This window comes from Hippoglossus hippoglossus, chromosome 7, assembly GCF_009819705.1.
Source record: "Hippoglossus hippoglossus isolate fHipHip1 chromosome 7, fHipHip1.pri, whole genome shotgun sequence".
NCBI classification, from domain to species: domain Eukaryota; kingdom Metazoa; phylum Chordata; class Actinopteri; order Pleuronectiformes; family Pleuronectidae; genus Hippoglossus; species Hippoglossus hippoglossus.
In genome coordinates this window covers 4419105-4441265 of record NC_047157.1, presented here as the reverse complement: position 1 = coordinate 4441265, position 22161 = coordinate 4419105, and the positions used below count along the sequence as shown (strand labels likewise).

At 41.6% G+C, this 22161-nt stretch overlaps 4 protein-coding genes across 13 annotated transcripts in view; 3 read left to right on the top strand and 1 right to left on the bottom strand.

Annotated features, from left to right (window-relative positions):
* Positions 1–665: 665 nt before the first annotated feature.
* On the top strand, positions 666–4802 carry tnnc2 (troponin C type 2 (fast)). The gene is made up of 6 exons (XM_034591329.1): positions 666–1294; positions 2146–2197; positions 2630–2773; positions 3274–3388; positions 3754–3890; positions 4172–4802. Exons 1-6 carry the CDS (start codon positions 1292–1294, stop codon positions 4201–4203), a joined length of 483 nt encoding a protein of 160 aa, XP_034447220.1. The 5' UTR covers positions 666–1291; the 3' UTR covers positions 4204–4802.
* Positions 4803–5843: 1041 nt separating this feature from the next.
* Positions 5844–6609, bottom strand: taf13 (TATA-box binding protein associated factor 13). Of its 2 annotated transcripts, none has more exons than XM_034591331.1 (2): positions 6484–6609; positions 5844–6337 (listed from the first exon to the last, which is right to left on the bottom strand). In XM_034591331.1, the coding sequence occupies exon 2, from the start codon at positions 6331–6333 to the stop codon at positions 5959–5961; it is 375 nt and encodes a 124-aa protein (XP_034447222.1). In that variant the 5' UTR covers positions 6334–6337; positions 6484–6609; the 3' UTR covers positions 5844–5958. The 2 variants fall into 2 exon arrangements, with proteins under 2 accessions (XP_034447222.1, XP_034447221.1); XM_034591330.1 differs by having other exon boundaries at positions 5844–6334; positions 6484–6605.
* slc35c2 (solute carrier family 35 member C2) lies at positions 6595–16358 on the top strand. Of its 7 annotated transcripts, none has more exons than XM_034591322.1 (10): positions 6595–6696; positions 7999–8212; positions 8874–9024; positions 9383–9446; positions 9587–9659; positions 10546–10714; positions 11329–11412; positions 13094–13269; positions 14324–14457; positions 14934–15069. In XM_034591322.1, exons 2-10 carry the CDS (start codon positions 8102–8104, stop codon positions 14935–14937), a joined length of 966 nt encoding a protein of 321 aa, XP_034447213.1. In that variant the 5' UTR covers positions 6595–6696; positions 7999–8101; the 3' UTR covers positions 14938–15069. The 7 variants fall into 7 exon arrangements, with proteins under 7 accessions (XP_034447213.1, XP_034447206.1, XP_034447209.1 ...); XM_034591315.1 differs by having other exon boundaries at positions 6597–6696; positions 14324–14453; positions 14934–15079; XM_034591318.1 differs by having other exon boundaries at positions 6608–6696; positions 8002–8212; positions 14324–14453; positions 14934–16358.
* Positions 16359–18008: 1650 nt separating this feature from the next.
* LOC117765058 (collagen alpha-1(XX) chain) overlaps positions 18009–22161 on the top strand; it is a 37473-nt gene continuing 33320 nt past the window's right edge. Inside the window, exons 1-2 of one of the 3 annotated variants that reach the window (XM_034591296.1) lie at positions 18009–18220; positions 21498–21605. In XM_034591296.1, the coding sequence (XP_034447187.1) occupies positions 21512–21605 (94 nt within the window). In that variant the 5' untranslated portion in view covers positions 18009–18220; positions 21498–21511. Of the gene's footprint in view, positions 18221–21494; positions 21606–22161 lie in introns of all 3 variants that reach the window. The other 2 variants (XM_034591295.1, XM_034591294.1) reach the window with 2 other exon arrangements.

Here is a 22161-nt window from a genome sequence, read left to right as displayed (position 1 = left end):
TAACGCTCTGTTGCTGATCTTCACGCAGACGTCTCCCAGCACAGAAATCAGTGCCCCCAGTGGCCAGGCCCCGGTGTGAAAGGAGGTGAAGCCATTTGAAGCTTGGGACAGTCAGTCTCAGAGCAGATGAGTTAATTCTCCCTTTGGAAAATGGAGGTCTCCCTCGCGAGTATATAGCCTGCAAGCCCCCCACCACCTCTCAAAAGCAACATCCCACCCCATTTCTCCACAACTGCTCCTGTCCTCAGCATCCTCCCCTCCTATCCCGTCTCTCACCCGGGGCCCTCCTCCTGCAGGAACTGCCCACCATACAAGGAGCAGCAGGTTGTTTTTCTCGGGCAAAGCGGCAACGGGTGTATATGGGAAGCATATGTCCCGCGTCCCTGTTCTCTCTCTCAGCCCTAAAGCCTGCATGCTATTCAGGGCCCGGCTAAAAGGGTGGAGGCGGTGGTGTTGGGGGGGTTGCGTGAGTTTAGGTCCAGCCCCCAGCATTTTTCTTTTGGTTTTGAGTTGCACACCCAGATTGAAATGCCATCATCACAAAACCTGTTATCTACTTTGAAATCTTTGGCTCCCTCCTTCTCATCCACTGTCTTATATTTACAAGGCCTAAATGGAAATCAACACCACCCAGATGAGCTGCACGATCTGTGGTTTTATTGTTATTTCTTTTTAAATACTGGCTACATTTTAGTTCAACCATTTTAGGAGGTCAACACTGAACAATGTTATTGAGCTATTTCTATAGAGTAACCCAATACATTCAATTGTAATTAGTTTTTTGATGTGTGTTGCTTTACAGTTTGGATTATTTGACAGTATGTCACAGTTGTTTCTCACGTCCGACCTCCCGTGGTCTGAGTTTGAACAAACCATGTCAGAGAGAGCCTGAAATATCTTTTGCATATTTGTGTCATCCCCTTCAAAAAAAACTGTATTTTGCATCTCTGTTCTTTTGTGTACATTTCTGTACCACGGCATGTATAACCAAAGTTGAGCTAAAAGCTCCTGCTTTACCTCTTTTACATTCTCAGCCTTGCAACTTCAAGAAACAAGAGCTTTCCTCTCTAAAGTGTGATTGGCCTGCCCTGGCCCCAGAACCCTAAAAGTTCAGGATACTAAATCTGGAGGCCTGTGAGAGGCAGGGGGCGGGACCTGGCTCCCCCGTTTAAAGTGTCTGTGAACCATCACTTGACGTCTAGTCTCTCTGTCGGGGTGCACACGGATTGACCACTCCTTTGGGCTTTTCTTTTATCCTTGGATATTTGGGGGGGAAAGCTAATCCACAAACATGGTAAGACCAGTCAGTTGTGCAACTGAGATGAACTATTTCAAATTGAGGCCAAGCAGACATTAGTTATTAAACCATATTAATGAGAGATTGTGAAGTGGACATTTAATAACTATTAGTGGAATATGAATGCGTAAAAATATATCTACTGAGCATGTTTCCTTTCGTAAATGATGCTTAGGTGTTAATGTGTTGGCTTCCCTTAAATTAGATCTAATTAGAAAATGCCGAAATTCTGCATTCGGACACATTTCAGTTGCATTTGAATTGAATTGTTACTAAACAGCCTGTTAGTTGTAGCCAGTTATCTTTTGCTAATTCTTTTAATCCTGGTAGAAAGTTCAGAGTGGGTGCCGGGTGGGTGTCAGCTGCGGATTCTGCTTGGGCAACAAATTCCCAGGGATTGGATGTCTGCAGGCCATATACAGCAGAGTCTAATGTGTTGAGCCTGAAATAGCCGCACTAATTTACAGCCGGCACAAAAACCCTGTTAAGATACAGCGAAGAAATCCTACATGACTGATTGTTATAATCAGAAACTCTAATAATACACTATCTTAAATAAAACAATATTTTAGATACATTTTCTGAAATGTAGGGAACAATATAGTTTACCCTTTAAAATGTTGATTCAAACATTTACAGAGTGTTTTCTATTATATTCGTTTTTTTAATGAATCATGTGCGCATTTGATGGATTGATTTTTACGCATTTAAATGTCCGTGGGAATTGCGACTGTTGCTACTGTGAGACAGTTTCTGTGAGACTCAGTGTGACTGGGTGTTAACTGGACTATATGAATGAAGCCTGTGGTGAATCATGATGTGACATCGTGTCCCCTGTTTTCTTCCAGACTGACGCGCAACAAGAGGCCCGCTCCTACCTGAGCGAGGAAATGCTGGCTGGTGAGTAAAAGGCCACAGTAACGCGTTACTTTGCACAGGAACGAGAAGTGGATCAGATTACTAACGACAAGCGGCCTAGTTGTTTCTGCAATGGTATCACAACTGATGGCGAAGTAAAAAGGAACCATTCCAGTTCCACATCCTATGATTTTACTCATTTTCACAATGAGTCCCATTAGAAAAGGGAGACAATATGAGATCGTCCGCGCAGTCCTAGCACTTAGTGATGCTCGGCACATCACAGTAAGTTTTAGGATGACTTACTTCAGTCATTCACACAGATGATTATGTATATTTAAGCTAAATTTGAAGTCTGTGGAGGGGGGGGGGGGGTATTTATGCGTAATCGTTATATAATTCCATCTTCAAATTTTCTTTCAGCACCACTAGTATCTCTGTCGGAATTTGACCATGTCTTCTTGTCTCACCCAGAGTTCAAAGCCGCTTTCGACATGTTCGACACTGACGGTGGCGGTGATATCAGCACCAAGGAGTTGGGGCAGGTGATGAGGATGCTGGGCCAGAACCCGACAAGAGAGGAGTTGGATGAGATCATCGAGGAGGTCGATGAGGATGGTGAGCCACGGGTGTCAGTGTATCTGTGATAGTCAAACTGTAAGCCCGGTGTGCGCAATGAGCGTTTTTACGCAGAAGCAACACAGCAGCCAAAAATACATGGTACAGCATCATTAGAAACCAAAGCTTCATCTACTTGGTTCTGCTTCAAATTACATCAGTAACCTATAGAGGTGTTTTACTTAATGGGTTTCACTAAACTTAGTGTTTCCTTTACATTACATTATTACATTTCATTTAGCTGACGCTTTTATCCAAAGCGACTGACAATAAGTGCATTCAACCATGAGGGTACAAACCCAGAACAACAAGAATCGAGAAAGTACAATTTCTTCAAAAAAGCAAAACTACAAAGTGCTATAAGTAAGTGCCATTTCAGTGCTACTAAATTGTTCCCTTTTATTGTTCGTGCGTAAAATGGTGCGCACAAAGACGTGGCGAAGAGGTGGCACCGGGCTGGCCGTTGTTAATCTGTTATGTGGCTTCTTGTTTAAACTCAGGTAGCGGTACCATCGACTTCGAGGAGTTCTTGGTCATGATGGTGAGGCTGCTAAAGGAGGACCAGGCCGGCAAGAGCGAGGAAGAGTTGGCAGAGTGCTTCCGTGTGTTCGACAAGTACGGTCACACTGTTGCTGCACACACACAAACACAGACGCACGCAGACTCTCACTCCTAATACGTACCTGAACCTAACTTTAAAACACGCTTTCATGTTAAACGCGATGGTTTACGTTATGGGGAACCACAAGGAATAGTCCTTATACTCTGACTGTGTGACTGTAAAAAGATGTAGGCCCCTACAACACGAGTCCACACACACACTAACTCCATACATGCCATAAAAAGATCTGTTGAGTGATTAGGGTCAAAAATCCACAGAACATACATACACACAGATTTTCTGTTGACAGGATCTTATTTTCTTATCATAGATGCTTGTTTATATTTACAGCCATACACATTTTGTTTGTTTTGTCCAGGAACGCCGACGGCTACATCGACAGAGAGGAGTTCGCCATCATCATCCGCAGCACCGGCGAGCCCATCTCAGAGGAGGAGATTGATGAGCTGATGAAGGATGGAGACAAGAACGCTGACGGCATGCTGGACTTTGATGGTATGTATAGGCTCCATGGTAGTGATGATGATTAGGTTGGTTTGATGTTAGAATATTACCGGAACATCTGCTATTGATTATAGTACTAAAGGACCTGGGGAGTGTTTGAAGCACTACACATAATTTAAAGTACCATAATATCGTAATTTCAGTAATCACAGTTATATTTGACTATGTTTAACTTTTTTTTTTTAAAGTTTGAAGTTCAGATTTTAGAGTTCAGCCTCAAACAATTTCGTGGTATTAATGAAATGTTCTATTTTTATATATTTTTTCCCCAGAATTCCTCAAGATGATGGAGAATGTGCAGTAAAACCAGAAAGACTCATGGACATTCCTCCTCCCCGTCAGCCCCCCACTCTGAATACACACTATCCTACTGACCCCACTCTACCACCGCCCCACCCTCATACACCCCCCTGTCCACCGGGTTCACTGCCTCTCTTCTCCATCCTCATTGACATCCTCAACAGACGGCTCGGGCACCCAGCTGGGGTGCGGGTTGGGGGGGTCGCTGGCTGGGCTTCACTCTGCCCCAACTTGTTTGTGAATGCAGACGGCCTATGGATGCTGCGCTGAAACTGTACTTCGTGACAGGACGGCAAGGCAACAGAGGGGAAAATTCTCCGCAGTATGCATAGCGTGTATACGTGTCATCAGCGACCCCCCCGCCCAACCATCCTCCCCGCTCTGGTGGTAAAGCTCTGATCGAGATGTAATCTAGATAGAACCGCAGCCTGTTACCTGCTGCTTAGACCAATTTATTCAACCACTTCACTCTACAAATAAGTAATTTGCTTGAACAGAATAAATTAACTAACACATGCTCACTTGTAGCTGGTCTGTCATATTTATGGTCAGTGTAAAAAAAAATGGTTTTGAGGAATATCAATAAAATCCGTTTGTTTCTTCTTTTTGTCCATTTCTGTTGGAACCACTGTTTTGTCTTTATCAGCTGATTCTGTGGCAAACATTCAGACTCAACAGTCATGATTGTGATCAGAGCTGTTCACGTGTGAGGGCCCCACAGATGGGAATGGGATTACTCTTATCATCTGGGAAAGGGTGTCCTTAACAAAGCTCTGTTCATGACTATGTGAAGGTGTGATTCACTGCCATGATCCCTATCACGCAGGAGGCAAGTATCTATCTGGCCACTGAGATGACAGCACTGAACCCATCGTATTGCAGATACTTAAATTAATGGTAGGGGCATCCATTTTACAGGTCAAGAATTCCTGGCGAGGCAACTGTGTAAAATTGCAAGATGAAACCTGCAAATTGTCACACTGAAGAAGCTGCAACTGAAGACCTTTGATCCTTTTACGTAACAAAACACCTCAAAGCAATGACTAAAACAGTGACTTATGTTTGCAGCTCTAGACGTCATTATAACTCCAAGCTGAGGTGAAAGCAGTGGCTGCACATTGTCTGGCCTTTGGCCTCTGTTAAAGCATGTACAGTGGGTGCAGTGTTACGCTGATACTGATATTTCACTTTATTTGTGTCTGTGATGTTGAGGCCATAAATGTCACTGACTATATCTACATGGACAGCAATATTCCAACTATTGACATTCAATATAAGACATTATTTTGATTATGTTTACCCGAGTTTGTTAATAGAATATTCTATTCATACTCCTGCTTACATGTTACAGAGCAGTCTGATTATGACTCATGACATTACTCAGGGCATGCACCGTCAAGCAGTTGGGAAATGTATGTCGAAGTCGCAAAATGCTGTGAAATCTCCAGTCGGAAGTTATAATGTGATTAATACGAAAACATGTCTGAATACTTGTTCAGGTAATCAGAAAATGCTGTTTACATGAGTGTCTTATTCAGATTATTGTCTTAATCAGGTTGATATCAAAATATTGGTGTCCATGTAAACATGTCTAATGTTAAGATATATTCTGGTAAATTGATCACATTAAACTTAACAACTGACTGTGATAAAACAATATAGCGGTTACTTTATTTTAAAACAGTCCCCGACAGCAGTCCAAACACATGGAAACAAACTAAACAGCCATATTGTGTGTATGAAGTGTCCCGGGGTGACTTTACGAGCCATAGTTGGCTTCATCGAAAGCTTTCCGGGCTCTCTTCAGCTCCTCGTTCATGGTCAGCAGGTCTTTGACTCGGGCGAACTTCCTCGGGTCCTTGCGAATCAGGAACACGATATCCTCCACCTGGACGCGGCCCTGGCGCCCGATGGACATGGCCTTGTGGGTCATTTCCGTGATGAAATCGATCACCAGGTCCTCCAGGATGTCCACGGACTCCGTGTACGGGTTCTGGTCGTCCCCGAAGCCGTACATCATGCACCGCAGCTCCTTGGAGAAGAGCCTCTTCCTCTTCCCGTGGCCAGCGTCCAGCCCGCCGGTGCCGTCGTCCAACTCCTCATCGAAGCCGGTCTCGTCCTCCTCATCCGCCATTCTGCTGGAAAACAACACGGATACGTGTGGTCAACACCGCGTGCAACTTAATGGCGCTGAGCTGTGACGCTGACTAATACATTAACTCTGTTCTAATATGCAGTTAAAGACATAACATATCATTTACAGCAAAAAAAAAAGAAGCGCTACCTTTCCTCTCAGCCAGGAGAACAACAGCCTGTATTTACTTCCGCCTGTGGTTTGTTGACTGCGGAAGAGATCCTTGGAGAAAAACGTTCAATTTAATAAATACTGCCCCTAGTGGTGGTTTCGCCTAAACGCTTTTTGCCACAAGTCATGGCTGTTGCGTCTCAAAGTTTGCACATGCTGCTCAACCATAGTGACCCGTCACCATGACTGGCGGTAGGTTGCTTTATTAACACATTCTATTTGTACTGCTTCGGTCGCTCCCCCAAGCCTCGTTCAAGTCAACCCGAGGACCAGCTTAATGCAAAGATATGACACTCTTCTGTCTGGGTCAGACAGAAGAGTGTTAGCCTTAAGCTAAAGCTCAGGTAGCTTTTACATTGGCATCATTCTGCCACGTTTCAAAGTCGGCTAACCGACCCGAAGTTTAGCCCAGGACTTGCTGGCCCTGCTGCTGACCCGGGTTTGCGGGGTTAACCCTGGAGTAATGTGCTAAACGCTGTGGTACAAGTTGCCGGGTGTGTAACCGGACTGCTTCCTGCCAGAGCAGCCGAGTGACGCGTCACGACAGTGGATGTCAACATGAGCTCTGAACCAGGGCTAGTGCAAACACAGTGAATAGTATAGCCCTGGGATTATCCCAACAACAGTGTGTGTGGTGATGGGCCGAGTGACACCAGCCCTGGGCTAAAGAGATAGAATATGGAGTTTTGGTATGTGGATTTTCGTGCTCCAAGGGGGCGCAGCGAGCTCTGTGAACAGAAGCAAAGCAAAAAAACAAATCACACATGTATCAAATCGTATGCATTCCTGGTTGGCTGTGTGGACGCCGAATTAAAGGGCGATTCCTGACATTTCTTTTAAGGCCTTAAGTGTGCGTGCATGTGACTTGTGGGTGACACATGGACACTGCAAGTATTGATAAGGGGGTTGGTCTACGTCGGTGTCGCCGTGCGATGATGACACCTCTCAGGGGCGATCGCGCTGTGTGCTCTGTCACAGGTTGCAGAAAGACAGTGAGGGGGGGTTAAAGCTCAACGTCCAGCTAAACGCTCGCTGATTTACTGACACCCCCTGCACGACACTGGTCTACACAGCAGGCGAATGAATGGGCTAAAAGGATAGTTAGCGCAGATAACAAGCAGTCAAACATCCGTGCTGTCAAACTCAATCAACATCTGGTGAGTGCAACCTCTGTCTTAAGCTTCTGCTGAGTTCAGTCGCTAACATCTGTCTGATCAATAGCTCTGAACTAACTCATGTCGGTTAAATGTGGCTAACATTAGGTTGATTGTAGCTTAACAGTTCGCTGACGTGGTTTAGCAGCTAGCTCCCTGTGGTTGTCAAACCGGTGTCTGTTAACGCTGCACTGGGATTATTTACTGCTCTAAAAACCATATGCCTGCTCACTGTAAAACAGCCGAACTCTGATTCTAGTTCTCCCCCCCCCCCCCCCCCCCCCCCCCCCATCGTCCCCCTTCTCCTCCTCCACACGGGGGCTCTCCCTCTCTCCTGAAGCAGTCAGACATGGGTGACAACAGGGATGGATTCAGAGTCAGTTAGGAGATGACCTCCCTGCAGTAGCTGTCTGTGCTGGACAGCTGATCCTGGCAACCCCTACATGGCGTGCCCTGTCCAGTTCCTCTGTCGGGGGCTTCGCAACGTTGGATTGGTTCTCCTCTACTATATCTTCTCTATCGGCATCACCTTCTATAACAAATGGCTGATGAGGGTAAGTGAAGGAGTTCATACAGCACAGCTGGCTTCCTATAATGCAACTGTTCCTCTTCACAGGACATATCGGCTTATACTTCTGGTGATTAAAGAAGATAATAAAAAATGGTAAAGGGTCTATTTATGTAAGCGTTTCCTCGTCTTGATGACAACTCAAAGTGCTTTAATAATAATAACAGTACAGTTTTACCATTCACTCATTCACACACACATTCATACAGTGAATCTATAGCTGCTTAATGACATGTACTGAAGTCTGGATAATCTCTGGACATTTCCCAGGGGAGCTGTATATGAGAACACAAATGTCTGAGTGAGAGGCTCTGGAGAATATCTGACTGAGCCCATGTGAGAACACAGCAGGAGATCCTCCACAGGATTCACCGCAAGCGAGTGGTGGTGTTGATGACGTTTCTAGCACGTGAAAGACGCAAAATTGAAAAAAACTAAAAGAATGCAAATATCTCTTGCCTGCTGCACCACCCCTCACCTGAATCCTGCGGAGGATTTGTTGCTGTTGTGAACGCGTCTGAGCAGAGAACCTCCCGCTGCGTTTTGCATGTGTGAAAGTGAAGTGTAGGAACAGTGGGAAATGACCCACCTGGACCAGGCCGTCCCTGTCTGAGATGACCCTTTCTGTTTTTCTCTCCCCCTCTCAGGGTTTCCACTACCCCCTCTTCATGACGTTGGTTCACCTCACCATCATCTTCTGCCTGTCGTCTCTGACGAGAAGGGCCATGCAGTGCTGGACAGGGAAATCCCGCGTTATTCTGAGCTGGTCAGATTACCTCATAAAAGTGGCGCCCACTGGTGAGTTTTTAGTTTGAGCCCTAGGAAAGTTTTCCCTATCTGCTGGGAAGTCAGTGCAAAGTATTCAGAGAAATACAGAGAAATGACAGATCTTAATCATGTCTCACTAAGCAGACTGAGTGAAAACATTTGACTAAAGTCCACAGTAATAGAAATATTACATCATCACTACAGGGATAGTTGAAGATTTGATCAAACCAATTGGCTTTTAACCATCATGAACAAGCAGATTTGTTTTGTGTATTAAAGCTATTCTGTTATTGATAAACTACTACAAAGCATCTCTTTTCACCGTTGTCCTTATTATCCTTGTGTTTTCAGTATGTTTACTTAAAGTCCTATATTCTGTCTTCACCAGCCTTGGCCACAGCTCTGGATATTGGACTTTCCAACTGGAGCTTACTCTTTATCACCATTAGCTTGTAAGTTTGAACATTATGTGTTTTAAATAGTAGATATGACTCAAGTTAGACTGACAAACTAACTTGAGCTTGTTAGTGTTATATTTAACACGTTATTGGATTATAACATTCCACTGCGGGGCTCTTGTTATTATTTTCAGGTACACCATGACCAAGTCCACAGCAGTACTCTTTATCCTCTTTTTCTCCTTGGTGTTCAAACTAGAGGAGCCGGTGAGTGAGAATTTCTTTGTTTCAACTTCAAACATTTGTGGAAATCATGTGTTGTGCAAAAAATATGAATTGTGTAATTGTTTCTTCTCGAGTTACGCTCTGCTTCCTGGATTTAGTAAAACAACAAAAAAGAACAGAAAGTTCACTAACTTTGAGGAAGCGATCAAAGGACAATGACATAAACAGAATAATTTGCATGCTCGATACCTTTTGTTGATCACAAATTATTTATTCTAACCTGATCCCTGCTGTATTCTTCTTCTGGATATTGAAATAAGTTGTACCCCAAATTCACTCACTTTTAATACAAACTGAGCACAGATAGAAAGTGTACTTGGAGATATTATAAAACATAATTCTTTCCAGAAACTTGGAGATTTAAGTCAAACTTTGAATATATCAAACTACTAACACATGCCTGCCTGTATATAATTCCTTGTGCAGATGAACTGGTGATTTTATTCTTCAGTTTTGATAACAAGGAAATTAGTACATGTTGTAATCAGTGTCCGGGCTTTGTAGAGAAAAGAGAAGAGAAATCTGCTTCTGCTAAAAAGGAGAAACCACACAATCTGGCAAATGGTGGCTGCATTTCTGCAACTGGAATAGCTGGGACTGGAATAATGCAAGGATATACATTTTTCAACACTCTGTCAGCTCACATCGCTGTCAGTCACTCTTACAACTGGATTTAAAGGACCAGAGGAGTTGAAATTTTTCTTGACATTTTGACTTAATTCCCAAAATGTTATTCCAATCTAATTCCTGAAAAATCTTCCTCATATTTAGTTTGACTTTTTGTTTTTAGTTAGTTTGTCCATTCAGATTTTTTTCTTATACCTGACCCCTTACTCTCTCTCTCTCTTTTTGTGTCCCTTTCAATCAGAACCCATTCCTGATCCTGGTGGTCCTGCTGATCTCCAGCGGTCTGTTTATGTTTACATACGAGTCAACCCAGTTCAACCTGAAGGGGTTCGTCATGGTGCTGCTGGCGTCCTTCATAGGGGGGATCCGCTGGACGCTCACCCAGGTCCTGATGCAGAAGGCAGAGCTGGGTCAGTGTTGATTCACTGTCAGATTGAAAATGAGGAATTTCTGTTGAGTGGTCCCTGAATGAATTGAGTTAGGTAAAAATGTGGGTTGAACCACTATTTGTGAAGAGAGGCAGCTTAGAATTCAAATTAAAAAGCTAGATTGGCCGGATCCGCACCAAAATACAGTATAATGGGTTCTTCCCTGACCCATACCACATCCTTCCAGCCACTTTTTAGGTAATATGTCTAGTAGTTTTTGCGTAATCTTGCTTACAAACAAACCAACAAACGACCAGACAGGGGTTAAAACATAACCTTCTTGGTGGAGGTAATTATAAATCTAACTATGACTCTGTCAGTTAACAATCATTGTGCAGTTCGCCTCACAGTCTTCTCACCTTGAATGAATTGATAAATAAATAGTGTCATGTGAAACCTTTGAAAGAAGCGCTGCAGAATACTAATAAAAATAAATTATTTAATATCAACCCAAGCAAAACAGTACATTCAACACTGTTCAGTACATCTAAATTTGTATTCATGTTTTACAGTAGCCATGAAATGTTGATGTTATCTGCTCTAAACCGGTTTTCCTCCTCTTTAACATGAATTTTTAATATTGTTCCTTCCTTCAGGCCTTCAGAACCCGATAGACGCCATGTACCACCTGCAACCTCTCATGTTCGTTGGCCTCTTTCCCCTCTTCCTGTTTAATGAAGGTGAGATTCAGTCTCTAGCTGTACTGTGTCCTCCTCACTCTGCAGTAAAGCAGCAAACTAACCTCCACAGGCCTAATTACAGAATTTGAGTTGTTTTCAGAAACAGATGTTATCTAGATTCCTGTGCATATACTTCACATGTATATTTAAGGTAAAGAGACTCTTTGATCGACCTGTTACCGCCAATGATAATGAAATAATAGTGTATATAATGATTATAAAAATAATAAAGAATACTGTATTTGCATCTTTGCCACATGGAGAACGTTACCATCTCTGTGTTTATACCCCCATGCTGGCGAAAGGCATAGTATTTTGGGGTTTTCAATCCATTCGTCCAATTCTTGTGAATATGACATCTCAAGAACAACTTAAAGGGATAGTTCACACAAAAATGAAAATTCACTCATTATCTACTCACCCCTATGCTGATGGGGGGGTTGGGTGAAGTGTTTGAGTCCCAAAAACACTTTTGGAGCACCAGGGGTAAACAGTTTAGCTGATTAGTGACCTATCTTCAGACGTAATAAAACAACATAACCAACCACCATAACATACTGCTCGTGGTTAAAAACTTGGTGTAAATAACCGTGCTTTGAGTCGAATATGAATGTCGGGGCTTGCGGACACTTGGATGACACCACAGGAGCAGTATGGAGGCATGTTATGGTTTTTCTGTTGTTTTATTACGTTGCATCGGATTCTGCTCTAACAAAGTAAAAAAAAAAAGTACTTCCACCCACCCCCCATCGGCATAGTGGTGAGTAGATAATGAGTGAATTTTCATTTTTGGATGAACTATCCCTTTAAAAAACATGTTTTTAGCCTCTTGACGATGATATCTCAAGTCTGCCTTTAGGGAACTTCTTCAAATTTGGACTCATGACTGACTCGATTTTGGTGGCCAAAGGGTCGGGTCACGGTGACCTCCCAAATTCCTTTTTTGCCTTGTGAACAAGTCATCTTAAGAACGAAGAAAAGAAGAAAATAAGATGTATGTATGTACAGATTAGACTGATAACATTCACTGATAAAATTTCAGTGGTCAAAGTTCAAGGTTACGGTGACAGGAACAACTGGAGCGACAGCAACTGCACTGGTTAGCGGAGACTTCCAATTGCAGTTTAGTAGTTACTGATGTCTATGAGTGCGGGCACTGAGGCAGACCCATAGTTTCACCGAGCCTTCAATGCCACACATTCTTACATTTCTTCACTCCTGCTTTTAAGCTTGAATAGTCAATGTAACATGTAGCTGCAGATGAAATATTTTCTCATTAGCTGTATTTGTTTCACACCCCAACAAACCAGTCATAATGTGCTTAATGTGGTTTTTGGTTGTTATGAGAGTAAGTGAGTAAACACCGCTCCCTGACTGTGTGAATACGATTGTGTTTTGTGATACACGTGACATTCCAGATGCTTGGCATCGCCTGCCAGAGATCTAACACTGATTAGATGCTTTACTCTGTCTTTTTATTGCTTTGCCTCCCGAATCTACAGGTAAACCTCTGCAGGCTCAAGCAGCTCTCGCAGTGACATTTTAAAGTTATGCTGCATTCTCTGAGAGAACATCTTCATACAAGCTCTACAGGGAACTGGCCTTGAAAAACACGAGATATGAATTGATGTCTTATAAATGATGCCTTTGTGTTGATTCTCTCCTCTTTGTCTCTCTCCAGGGCTGAGCCTCAGTACCTCAGAAAAGTTGTTCCGGGTGACGGAGCTTTCACCTCTCCTATACTCACTCGTCACACTGAGTATCGGCGGCTCACTGGCCTTTGGTTTAGGCTTCTCAGAGTTCCTGCTCGTCTCCCGAACCTCCAGCCTTACTCTATCAATATCAGGGATCTTTAAGGTACTTTTCAGTTTAATATAGCCCAATTAAACCAACTAACACTCACTAACATCTGGGTTTTGTCTGCAATGGGAATGGATACAATCCACATTCACTCCCGGATCAAATGACTGTGACGTAGACACAGTAGTTTTAATCGACTCCGGCTCCGATTGGCTCCGATTGGCACTGATGGAAATGTGACACCCGGGTGAATGTGCTAATTTGGCAAGACAGTGAGAGAGCACTTCTTTTGTCGGTGCCCTTGTGACGTCAAACATGACGAACAAAAAAAACAAAAGGCTAACTCCTCTACTGGCAATGGGACAGGAGCCAACCGCCTTTTAGCGTCTTCACCCTCATTTAATACTTGGTATATACTTATACTTGGTAATTTTGGTGTAAAAGAAGTTTATGTGGGAGAACCATGTTTGATTTTGGTGCATATTTGGGGTTCTGTTGGTTTTTTTAACTCCACAACTTTGTTGGCTTTAAAATACTTAAAGGTTCAGTTTGATTTAGGTGAAAGGGATTAATTGGCAGAAATTTAATATAAAATAATCATTAGTGTGTTTCATCTAAATTGTAAAAATTGCTGTTTTCTTAGAATGGATCCTTTATATTTGAATACTTTATATTTACATCGGGAGCAGGTCCTCTCTACGGAGGCCGCCATGTTTTTTACAGTAGTCCAGACTGGACAAATCAAACACCTTTTGAGTTTTTATGAAAACTGAAGTCTACCACAGATTCTCTTTCACTTTTGAGAGGGGAGGGTGAGGTGAGGGGTATTCAGATGCAACATGCAACTCCACCAGTAGATGTCACTACATTCTACTGAACCTGAACCTGAACACACTGAACCTTTAATTGTGGATGAGCTTTGAAATGCAGACAGCTCTGTTACTGCTGAGGTTCTGAACACATCAACAGTTGTCTCCATTTTTAATCAGTCCAATAACTTTTAGTTTTTTTGCTGTGTAATGAGCATCACAGCTGCAGCATTCTAGACTTGTTCAGGTTTCTCTAACACATAACTCTTTCTGTCACCCTCTGTTGTCTTGTTTTCCTGCAGGAGGTGTGTACTCTGCTTTTGGCAGCAGCTCTGATGGGAGACAAAATGAGCTTGCTTAATTGGCTGGGATTCACTGTGTGCCTGTGTGGCATTTCATTGCATGTGGGACTCAAGACATACTATTCAAAAAGTAAGTGTTTGTTTTATTGTTATCCTTAAGATAGGGTTTGAATTTGTATTAGCAACAATATTACAAAAAATCCACTCCAGACATAATTTAATGATGCGTCAAATGTACTTTAAGTAAAAAAAAAAAGACATCTATTCCTGCTCCTTCACTGTAAAATCCAGTATGTGCACATGTAAGTATTTCAAATTTTGTAAGTTTAACCATTGTACACAAGATGTTTCCTACCTCACTGCACAGTTTATCCTCAGGCTTCAAGTTTCCAAATCATAATATGTAAGTGGCATATTTAACAGAAACCTGACTGACAAACGATGAGCACAGTGAAGCTTTCCCTCCTCAGTAGGTAAAGGAGAAAAACAGCCTTTAGCGTTAACGCTCTGTAAAGCTCAAACATCTACTTTCATGTAGTAATAATCAGGCAGGTTTTTGGATGGAGGTAAAAGCGATGATGATGTCAACGTTGTGGTATTTTTCCATCAGATAAGGTCCCAACGTTAAGGCAGCTGAACAGTCGAAGCCCAGAGCTTGAGTTGCCGTTGCTGCAGCAGAACAGAGACAATGCAGAGGATTCAGCCGCTGATGGATACACCGACGAAGACGAGGAACAAGAAATCACTCTGCACTGACATAGGATACGAGCCAATGAAGTCTTGACTGCCATCATACCACACATGACTCTACAGCTCTCTCATAACACACCAAATAAGTGCTTCGGCACTTCCAAAAAACTGCTCTGGAGACACAGATGGAACAGTCTCTCCAGCTCTTTACTCCGACTGATCGTGTCTCTGGGCGGCAATCAGCTGTACATTAACTGTGGACTTTGAACGTGAGACAAGTTATGATGTATTGCCTTAGGGGGCTTCTGAAATGTAGCTAATACATGCAAGTGTCAAAGTTTGATGTATGGGGGAGGAGAGCTCTAAAGTTTTAGGTGATACTTTGACCCCTGGAATTGTAGTGGGTCCTTTTTCTTTGCTATAGACTTGTCACACTGTGGGAATATCTTCTGAATTTGTTATATATACCTAAATACATGTGGTGGCACATGTCCCTGCACAGAATTAGCTGTTAGGAAAGTGAAGGCCATTGTGGGAATGCTCTAATTTAAGCGTTTGGTTTGAGGAAGAATCAACTAGAATTTAAAGAACATTGGTATCACAGTGATCAGGAGTAGGAGCAGTAAATCTGAATCTGCAGGTTGTTTTCTTGACTAATCAAATAATTCTTAGCTCTAAAAAAATGCCCATCAGAACTTGACCTAAAGCTTTAAGGTTCATCTTAAAACTCAACTCCAGTCACCACATTTGAGAAGCTTTTGAAGAAAGCAGGGAATGTTTAGCATATTTGATTGAAAAAGCGGCTCAAATGTTTAATTGATTATCTAAAATTCAGATTAGCTATCCATTGATTGACTAATTTGATTTATCAAGCCCACTCAATGTTTTCATAAATTCTCAAATATGGCCGATGTCAAGCTGTGACTGAGATCCCTGAAAAGACGCAAAGTCTTAAGAGTAAAATAGACGCATACTGCACCATAACAAAGGTTGGATAGATGTCAGGTCTGGTGGCATGAAGTCCCCATGCTGTGTGTCCAAACACTGGCACATATCACAATGTAGTCATTTTTAATCAGAATCTAACAGAACTCACAAAAAGTGCTGCGGGATGTAATGGATCTGAAACAATTGTACCATTATGTGCCTTTTTAATGTCTTCAAAGAGCTATTTTTAAAATCTGTCATGATTTAAATCTGTCAGTTTGAAGCCATTTAAATGTTGTTTTTTATCATGATTTTCTGTAAAAATGAAGCATTGTTGCAATGATGTGGAAAAAGAAGTCTAAATAATATTTTTAATTCCAGAATAAATGTGTGATAACTTATACGTGAAACACACTTTCAAATGTCATTTTCTCATTCTTCCTTATAAACTTAGTTTTTATTGCATTCCTGTCCATTCATTTGATCAAATGTGTCCATGATGCCATGCTAACGATAACTATCACTGAGGAAACTGAACTTGTACACACTTGGTTCCCTGTTAGAGCTGTAGGGAGCACAGGTCTCTGGTGCTGTGGCTCTAAAATACAGGTGAATTTCAGAAATTACAATATCGTGGAAAGGTTTTTTAATCAAATGGAAAAGTGAAATATTTCACACCTTTTTTATTTTAAATGTTTTATAATTACAGTATAAAAAAAAATAGTCATATATTTGCTAAGATCTATCAGAAAAGGATTTATAATACAGAAATGTCCAACTGCTGAAAAGTATGTTGAACATACAGGGTTCTTTAGCATGAACTACTCTTCAATGCAGTGTGGCACTGCTGAGGCATTAGTGACACCCAGGTTGCTTTGACAGCGTTATTCAGCTTATCCGTATTGTTGGGTCGGGTGTTTCTCATATTCCTCTTGACAATACTTAATAGATTCTCTATGGTTCAGTTCAGGCGAGTTGACTGGCCAATCAAGCACAATCTAGAATACATTAAAGTTTGACTTTTTCCTTTAAATTACGAAAAAATAACTTTTCCATGATATTCAAATATTTCAATATGCACCTATAGATGGAGAAGCTATAGATACATGTTACTTCCATGTGCAGAACCCGCAAAATCATAAATATTGCTTTGTTATTGTATAGTTTGTAAATGCAAGTTGTTGTCTGAACTAATGTACAAACTCCGCTGTGGAGATCACATGTTTTGTTAACAGGACAATAACACCAGTGTTGGCCCGAAATCACTGAAAACTCTCCTGACATCTTCATTGGTGTCTTCTACATGTATGTCATCGCTCTTTCATCCAGAGATATTAAATTATTTTTTCTTTGTTTTTTTTCTCCAATTTTGCTCCTGTTCCTTGTTAGAATTGTCACTAACACACCCACTGCTCGGGGGGGAATCCTCCAGAGGACCTCCTGCTGTGTTTTACACATCTGGACTTTCTCCAGAGTTTTTACTGGGGAGCCATTTCAGACATGAACTTCGCAGGATGTTCGCACAAACGGGTTCGGACTCTCCCTGGCGTTTCCCCATCACACATGAACAACGCAGCAGGAGATTCTCCGCTCAGTCCCATTCACAACCACACAGAAATCTCTGGAGGGTTCAGGTGAGTGGAGGTGCGGAAGACAGAGGCAGGATGTAAAGTTTCAATTCCATGGAGATCACATGTTTTTTTTATAGCACATCTACAATGGTGTCGGCCCTTATCACCAAAAGCTCTCTTGACATCTTCCTCTGTGTCGTCTACGTGTGTGACACCACTTTTTCATCCTGAGTCTCACATGAGTTGGCTGGAGAAACTCCTTCCTCTCACTTTGTTAACACGTTCAGCCCCTTTGGAGAATGTCCGGAGATTATCCAGAGTTCAGTGCATGTCAGGAAGCACTTTATGACTTATGGTCTCATCCACTTTTACCCACAGTGCCCCTGTGTAACCTCGCAGCCTCCAGACTGATGTAGCAGCTAGTTCACATCCCGACAACACAGCAGCTTGGGAAACATTGAATCAGACCGTGTTCTCTACAGACATGTTTTGTGCGGAGCTCCCAGCCTTCTTCTTCTCCTTCTCCTTCTCCTTCTCCTCCTCCGGAGCACCACGCCCATGCTGGAGCGGCGGGAGGGCCCTTCTTCTCGGGTTTCAGCCCCGAGGAGGTGACCTGGCGGTGAGGGGAGCTGGCCTCAGTTTAGCGGTATGTCGCTGCTGCAGTGCGGAGCCCGTGTGGAGGAATAACGAGGAGTCCCACTTCGGCCAGGTAAGAGCTCACCTGGCTGCTCCAAGAAAACCTCTCCCGTCTCCTTTCTCTGTTTCTCTCTCAGCTGTTCCACTAAAGTCGGACTGCTTCTCCTTTTAAAATAGACAAACAACTAAACTTCCGCCAGCGGACACAGGTTAATCTGCTGCGAGCCTTCATTTTGTGAACTTATGTACTTCATGAATAACTGTTCACATAATTATCACTTAAAAACAATTCCATTTCCATTTCTTTCCATTTGACTGTTACATTGAGCGACAAGCTAATGTGCGCAGTTCCTGAAGCTCCTCAGTTCAATAAACATATATATATATACATCATGTTTTATAACACAATATAATGTAGTTGTTTACTGGTAGACTAATACTTCAGTGATAAAAGTAAGTTTTTCCTGCAATTGCACTTTTTCCTGTGAAGACGTATTTAATATCTTTATTATTTTTATGAATTAGTACAATTAAATGTACTTACTTTATGTACTTATAACTTAGTTACAGTGTTTTCAAAATATTTAGTGAGTTTATAATGTTCATAGATGCTAAATGGATGGCTAGCATCATCACTTTAATGCTACTTGTTTAAGTCAGCTGAAGCCCATTCATGATATTATCGAGCTCCAAATAGAATGAGATGGTCCAGTGTTGCAGATGTATCGTCTGTCCCCTCGCCCACGGGCCACTGGGACACTCGCTGGGTTAACTGGGGTTCAGGCTATTTTGTGCTGGTCACTGTAAGGCCAGTAAAAACATGAATTGTTCAGGCTTGCTGTTGTAAGGTCATCTACAGAATCACAGCAACACAATATCAGCATTAAATAATCAATAGAATACCTTTCACGTTGGATGTTGTAATTCCATAAAGAGATTCACTATTATTTGTAGTAAAAGTGTAAGAGTGAAATTTGTTTTCCTTTGCATCAAGGAGAAGTGATGCTTTACAAGTAGACAGAGATTTGGCAACACGTTCAGTCAAAGTGAATAATTGTCCTCTGTGTATTCTTAAAAAAATCTCGTAAATCAAGAGGACAGTTTTAGGTGAAAGATTAGATTAAGTGTTCTGGTTTGTATTGCTTCGATAACTTAATATAAATCAAATCAACTTAATGAATTGAGAGTGGGGTCAGAGAAAGAGGAAGCTCGATAATCCTCTTGGCAAGTCATCTGCATTGCATAACAACACCCACCTTTTCCTCAGCGTCTGACAGGCAGACAGGCAGGCAGGCAGGTATGCATGACATATGACTGAAGTATAAATTCCGACTTGGCGACATGCAGCTACATGTGTAACAAGAGAAAACATACAAACAGAGCAATCTGCGAACATCACATGCTGGACATGATGGCTGCACGTCAAGTGGACTGAGTAGCCTTTAGGCAGACTGGAAGTTTCTCTTACACTGTACAGTGGTGGCCTGACTAATCACGACGTGTGTCCATAAACCAGGAAGAAAACTCTGACAGGAATTCATGAAAGAAAAAAAGAAAACCAATTCTGAAATGAAATAATGTAGATTTAAAAATTAGGGAAAGAATCTCCTAATTTGATTGAGTCAAAGTTGAGTACTATCATGGTGACAAACTACATAATATGTGTCTGTCAATATTCAGCTTCATATTCAGTAGAGCTGTCTCGTGCATGTTTGTATTTCTCGCCATATGTCCTTGCTTCTCCCATTCCCTTAATCATTTTCACAGTTTCATGGTGAACACACTGAACTGCCACTTACTCTGAACTCAGATAATTTAATTTGTAACACTTGTCTCATGCACAGTGGCTGGTCTGAGTCTGCCAGCGACCAGCCAGTTAGTTGCAGCTTTGTCCCGTCTGTTTTCTGTCGAACAGTAATCTTATTCACAGAGAACAATGTCTGGGTTTTAGCCCTTGTTTTCTAAAGAGCACCTGCCTACACATCTTTTATTCATTTTCCTACACTCTCCAAGTGTATTTCAAATTTTACATTTAGCTTCGTTATACTGGAGTCAGGCCTATGAAAATAAAAGAAATGAGCTGTGGTGATTCCACATTTTGATTTATGACCCCCCAAATACAAACAATATGTTATACAGATGTTTAACAATAGATCTCAAGGCTCATAGCAACTGTTGTTCATGATAAAATCCACAAACATTAGAACTTTCCAATATATGTTCCATCAAATGAGCCAGAATTGGTTGAAGATACTTTGGGATGCACTTTGTATACTGTTAAGCTCTGGCCACCAGACAGAGGCATGTTCGGTTTACGATTTCCTAAAGTGCTGCGTGTTTGTCAATATTACAGCCCTTTGCTTGTCATTAGCTGTGTGAAGTTTGAGGGTCTGTAATGGGGACGAGCACTGAAGCACCTGTAGTCTGAGTCAGCCATAAAAAGAGTTCCCATGGGAAAATGTGTCAGGGTCTTCTGGTGGCAGGTTTAGAAATTGTGCTTTTTTTTACAAAAGGATTTTATCTACTCCCTGTTGCGTTGGAATGAAAACAATTCAAAAGGCTGTGAACTTTTACAGAAAAGCACAGTGTCTGTCAATATTTTATTGTTTTCAGTATCAAAATATAGTGAAAATGCTGAAAGTTACCATATTCAGATTTACTATTGTGTGGGACCAGCAGTCCAAAAGCCAAATAAATTAGGTTTGCTATCATTGAAAAGAAATAAAAACCCTTAAATCTTCACATCTGACAAGCTAGACCAAGTAGATCTTTCTTTTTTATTTAAGCTTAACAAATAACATCAGTGATTACTCAGAATTGTTGCTGAAACTGATGATCAACAGGAGATACTAGGATTTCACACAGCAGACACTTATAAAGTAACAATAGCAATAAAAGTTTGACTGATATATCGGTTGGCCGAAGATATGAGCCTTTCACAGACATATGTTTGCTGACGTCGGCAGATACAAAATGTTTCACAGAATAAACAATGCAGAAAAAATATTAATTCAAGTTTATTTTCTCGATTCAGGTTCTATATATGTGGTTGTCTTTGTTTTTACTTTTTATCTAAAGTTATTCACAATAAAATGTATGGTTAAACTGTAAAATATCGAGCATCAATTACATTTCTTTGTCACAAGGGTTTGATGATGACATCTCAAGAATCAATAGAACAAGAATTTCTTTTAAGAATATATTGACTGATAAAGCTCTATCAGAAAAATGTATCCCCTAATATCAGTATCGGCATCAGCCCCCAAAAATCCATAACAGTTCAGGGTCTATTAATATATACCTACACAAGCATATTAATAAATGAATCCCTTTGTTTTTCATGTTTTCAGGCTCCACCTGTCTCATGTCATCATCATCATCATCATCATCTCTCTGGCTAATGCTGTGTTTCCTGCTCAGTGTTCTTCTGCTGCTGTCCCCAGGGGTCCATGGCCAAGGTAAAGTGACTTCTGTGATTGATTCAAATTACAGTGAATTTCTAAGAATAACTGAAAGAAATGGCAGAAATACTTTCTGTGTTGTGTAGCAAATTTAAAATGAGAAAATTACAATTTACAAAGCCTATTACCATGTTCACTCACCAAGCCGTTCGGAACACCACACTGATACTGGGTGATTCCTCCCTTTGCTATAACAACCGTCTGTTCTTCATGTCATCGATTCCACAACATGTCTGAGATTCTGCTCCATGTTGACATGACTGCTTCACATCGTTTCTGCAGATCTGTCAGTTGCACATTCACACTGCCAATCTCTTGATCTACCACATCCCAAAGGTTCTACAGGATTCAGATCAGTAACAAACTACTGGAACAATCTCCACTGATACAGAGATTTTACGATTTGGCAATGTAATAACATTTAAATACCATAAAAATGCCAGTCCTACTAATTAATAATACATATATGATTCAGTCTGCCTAGCCTTTTGATTAACTTAAAAAATGTATCATCTTGTGATTAGAGGAAGAGTACATCACAGTGCAGTGATTT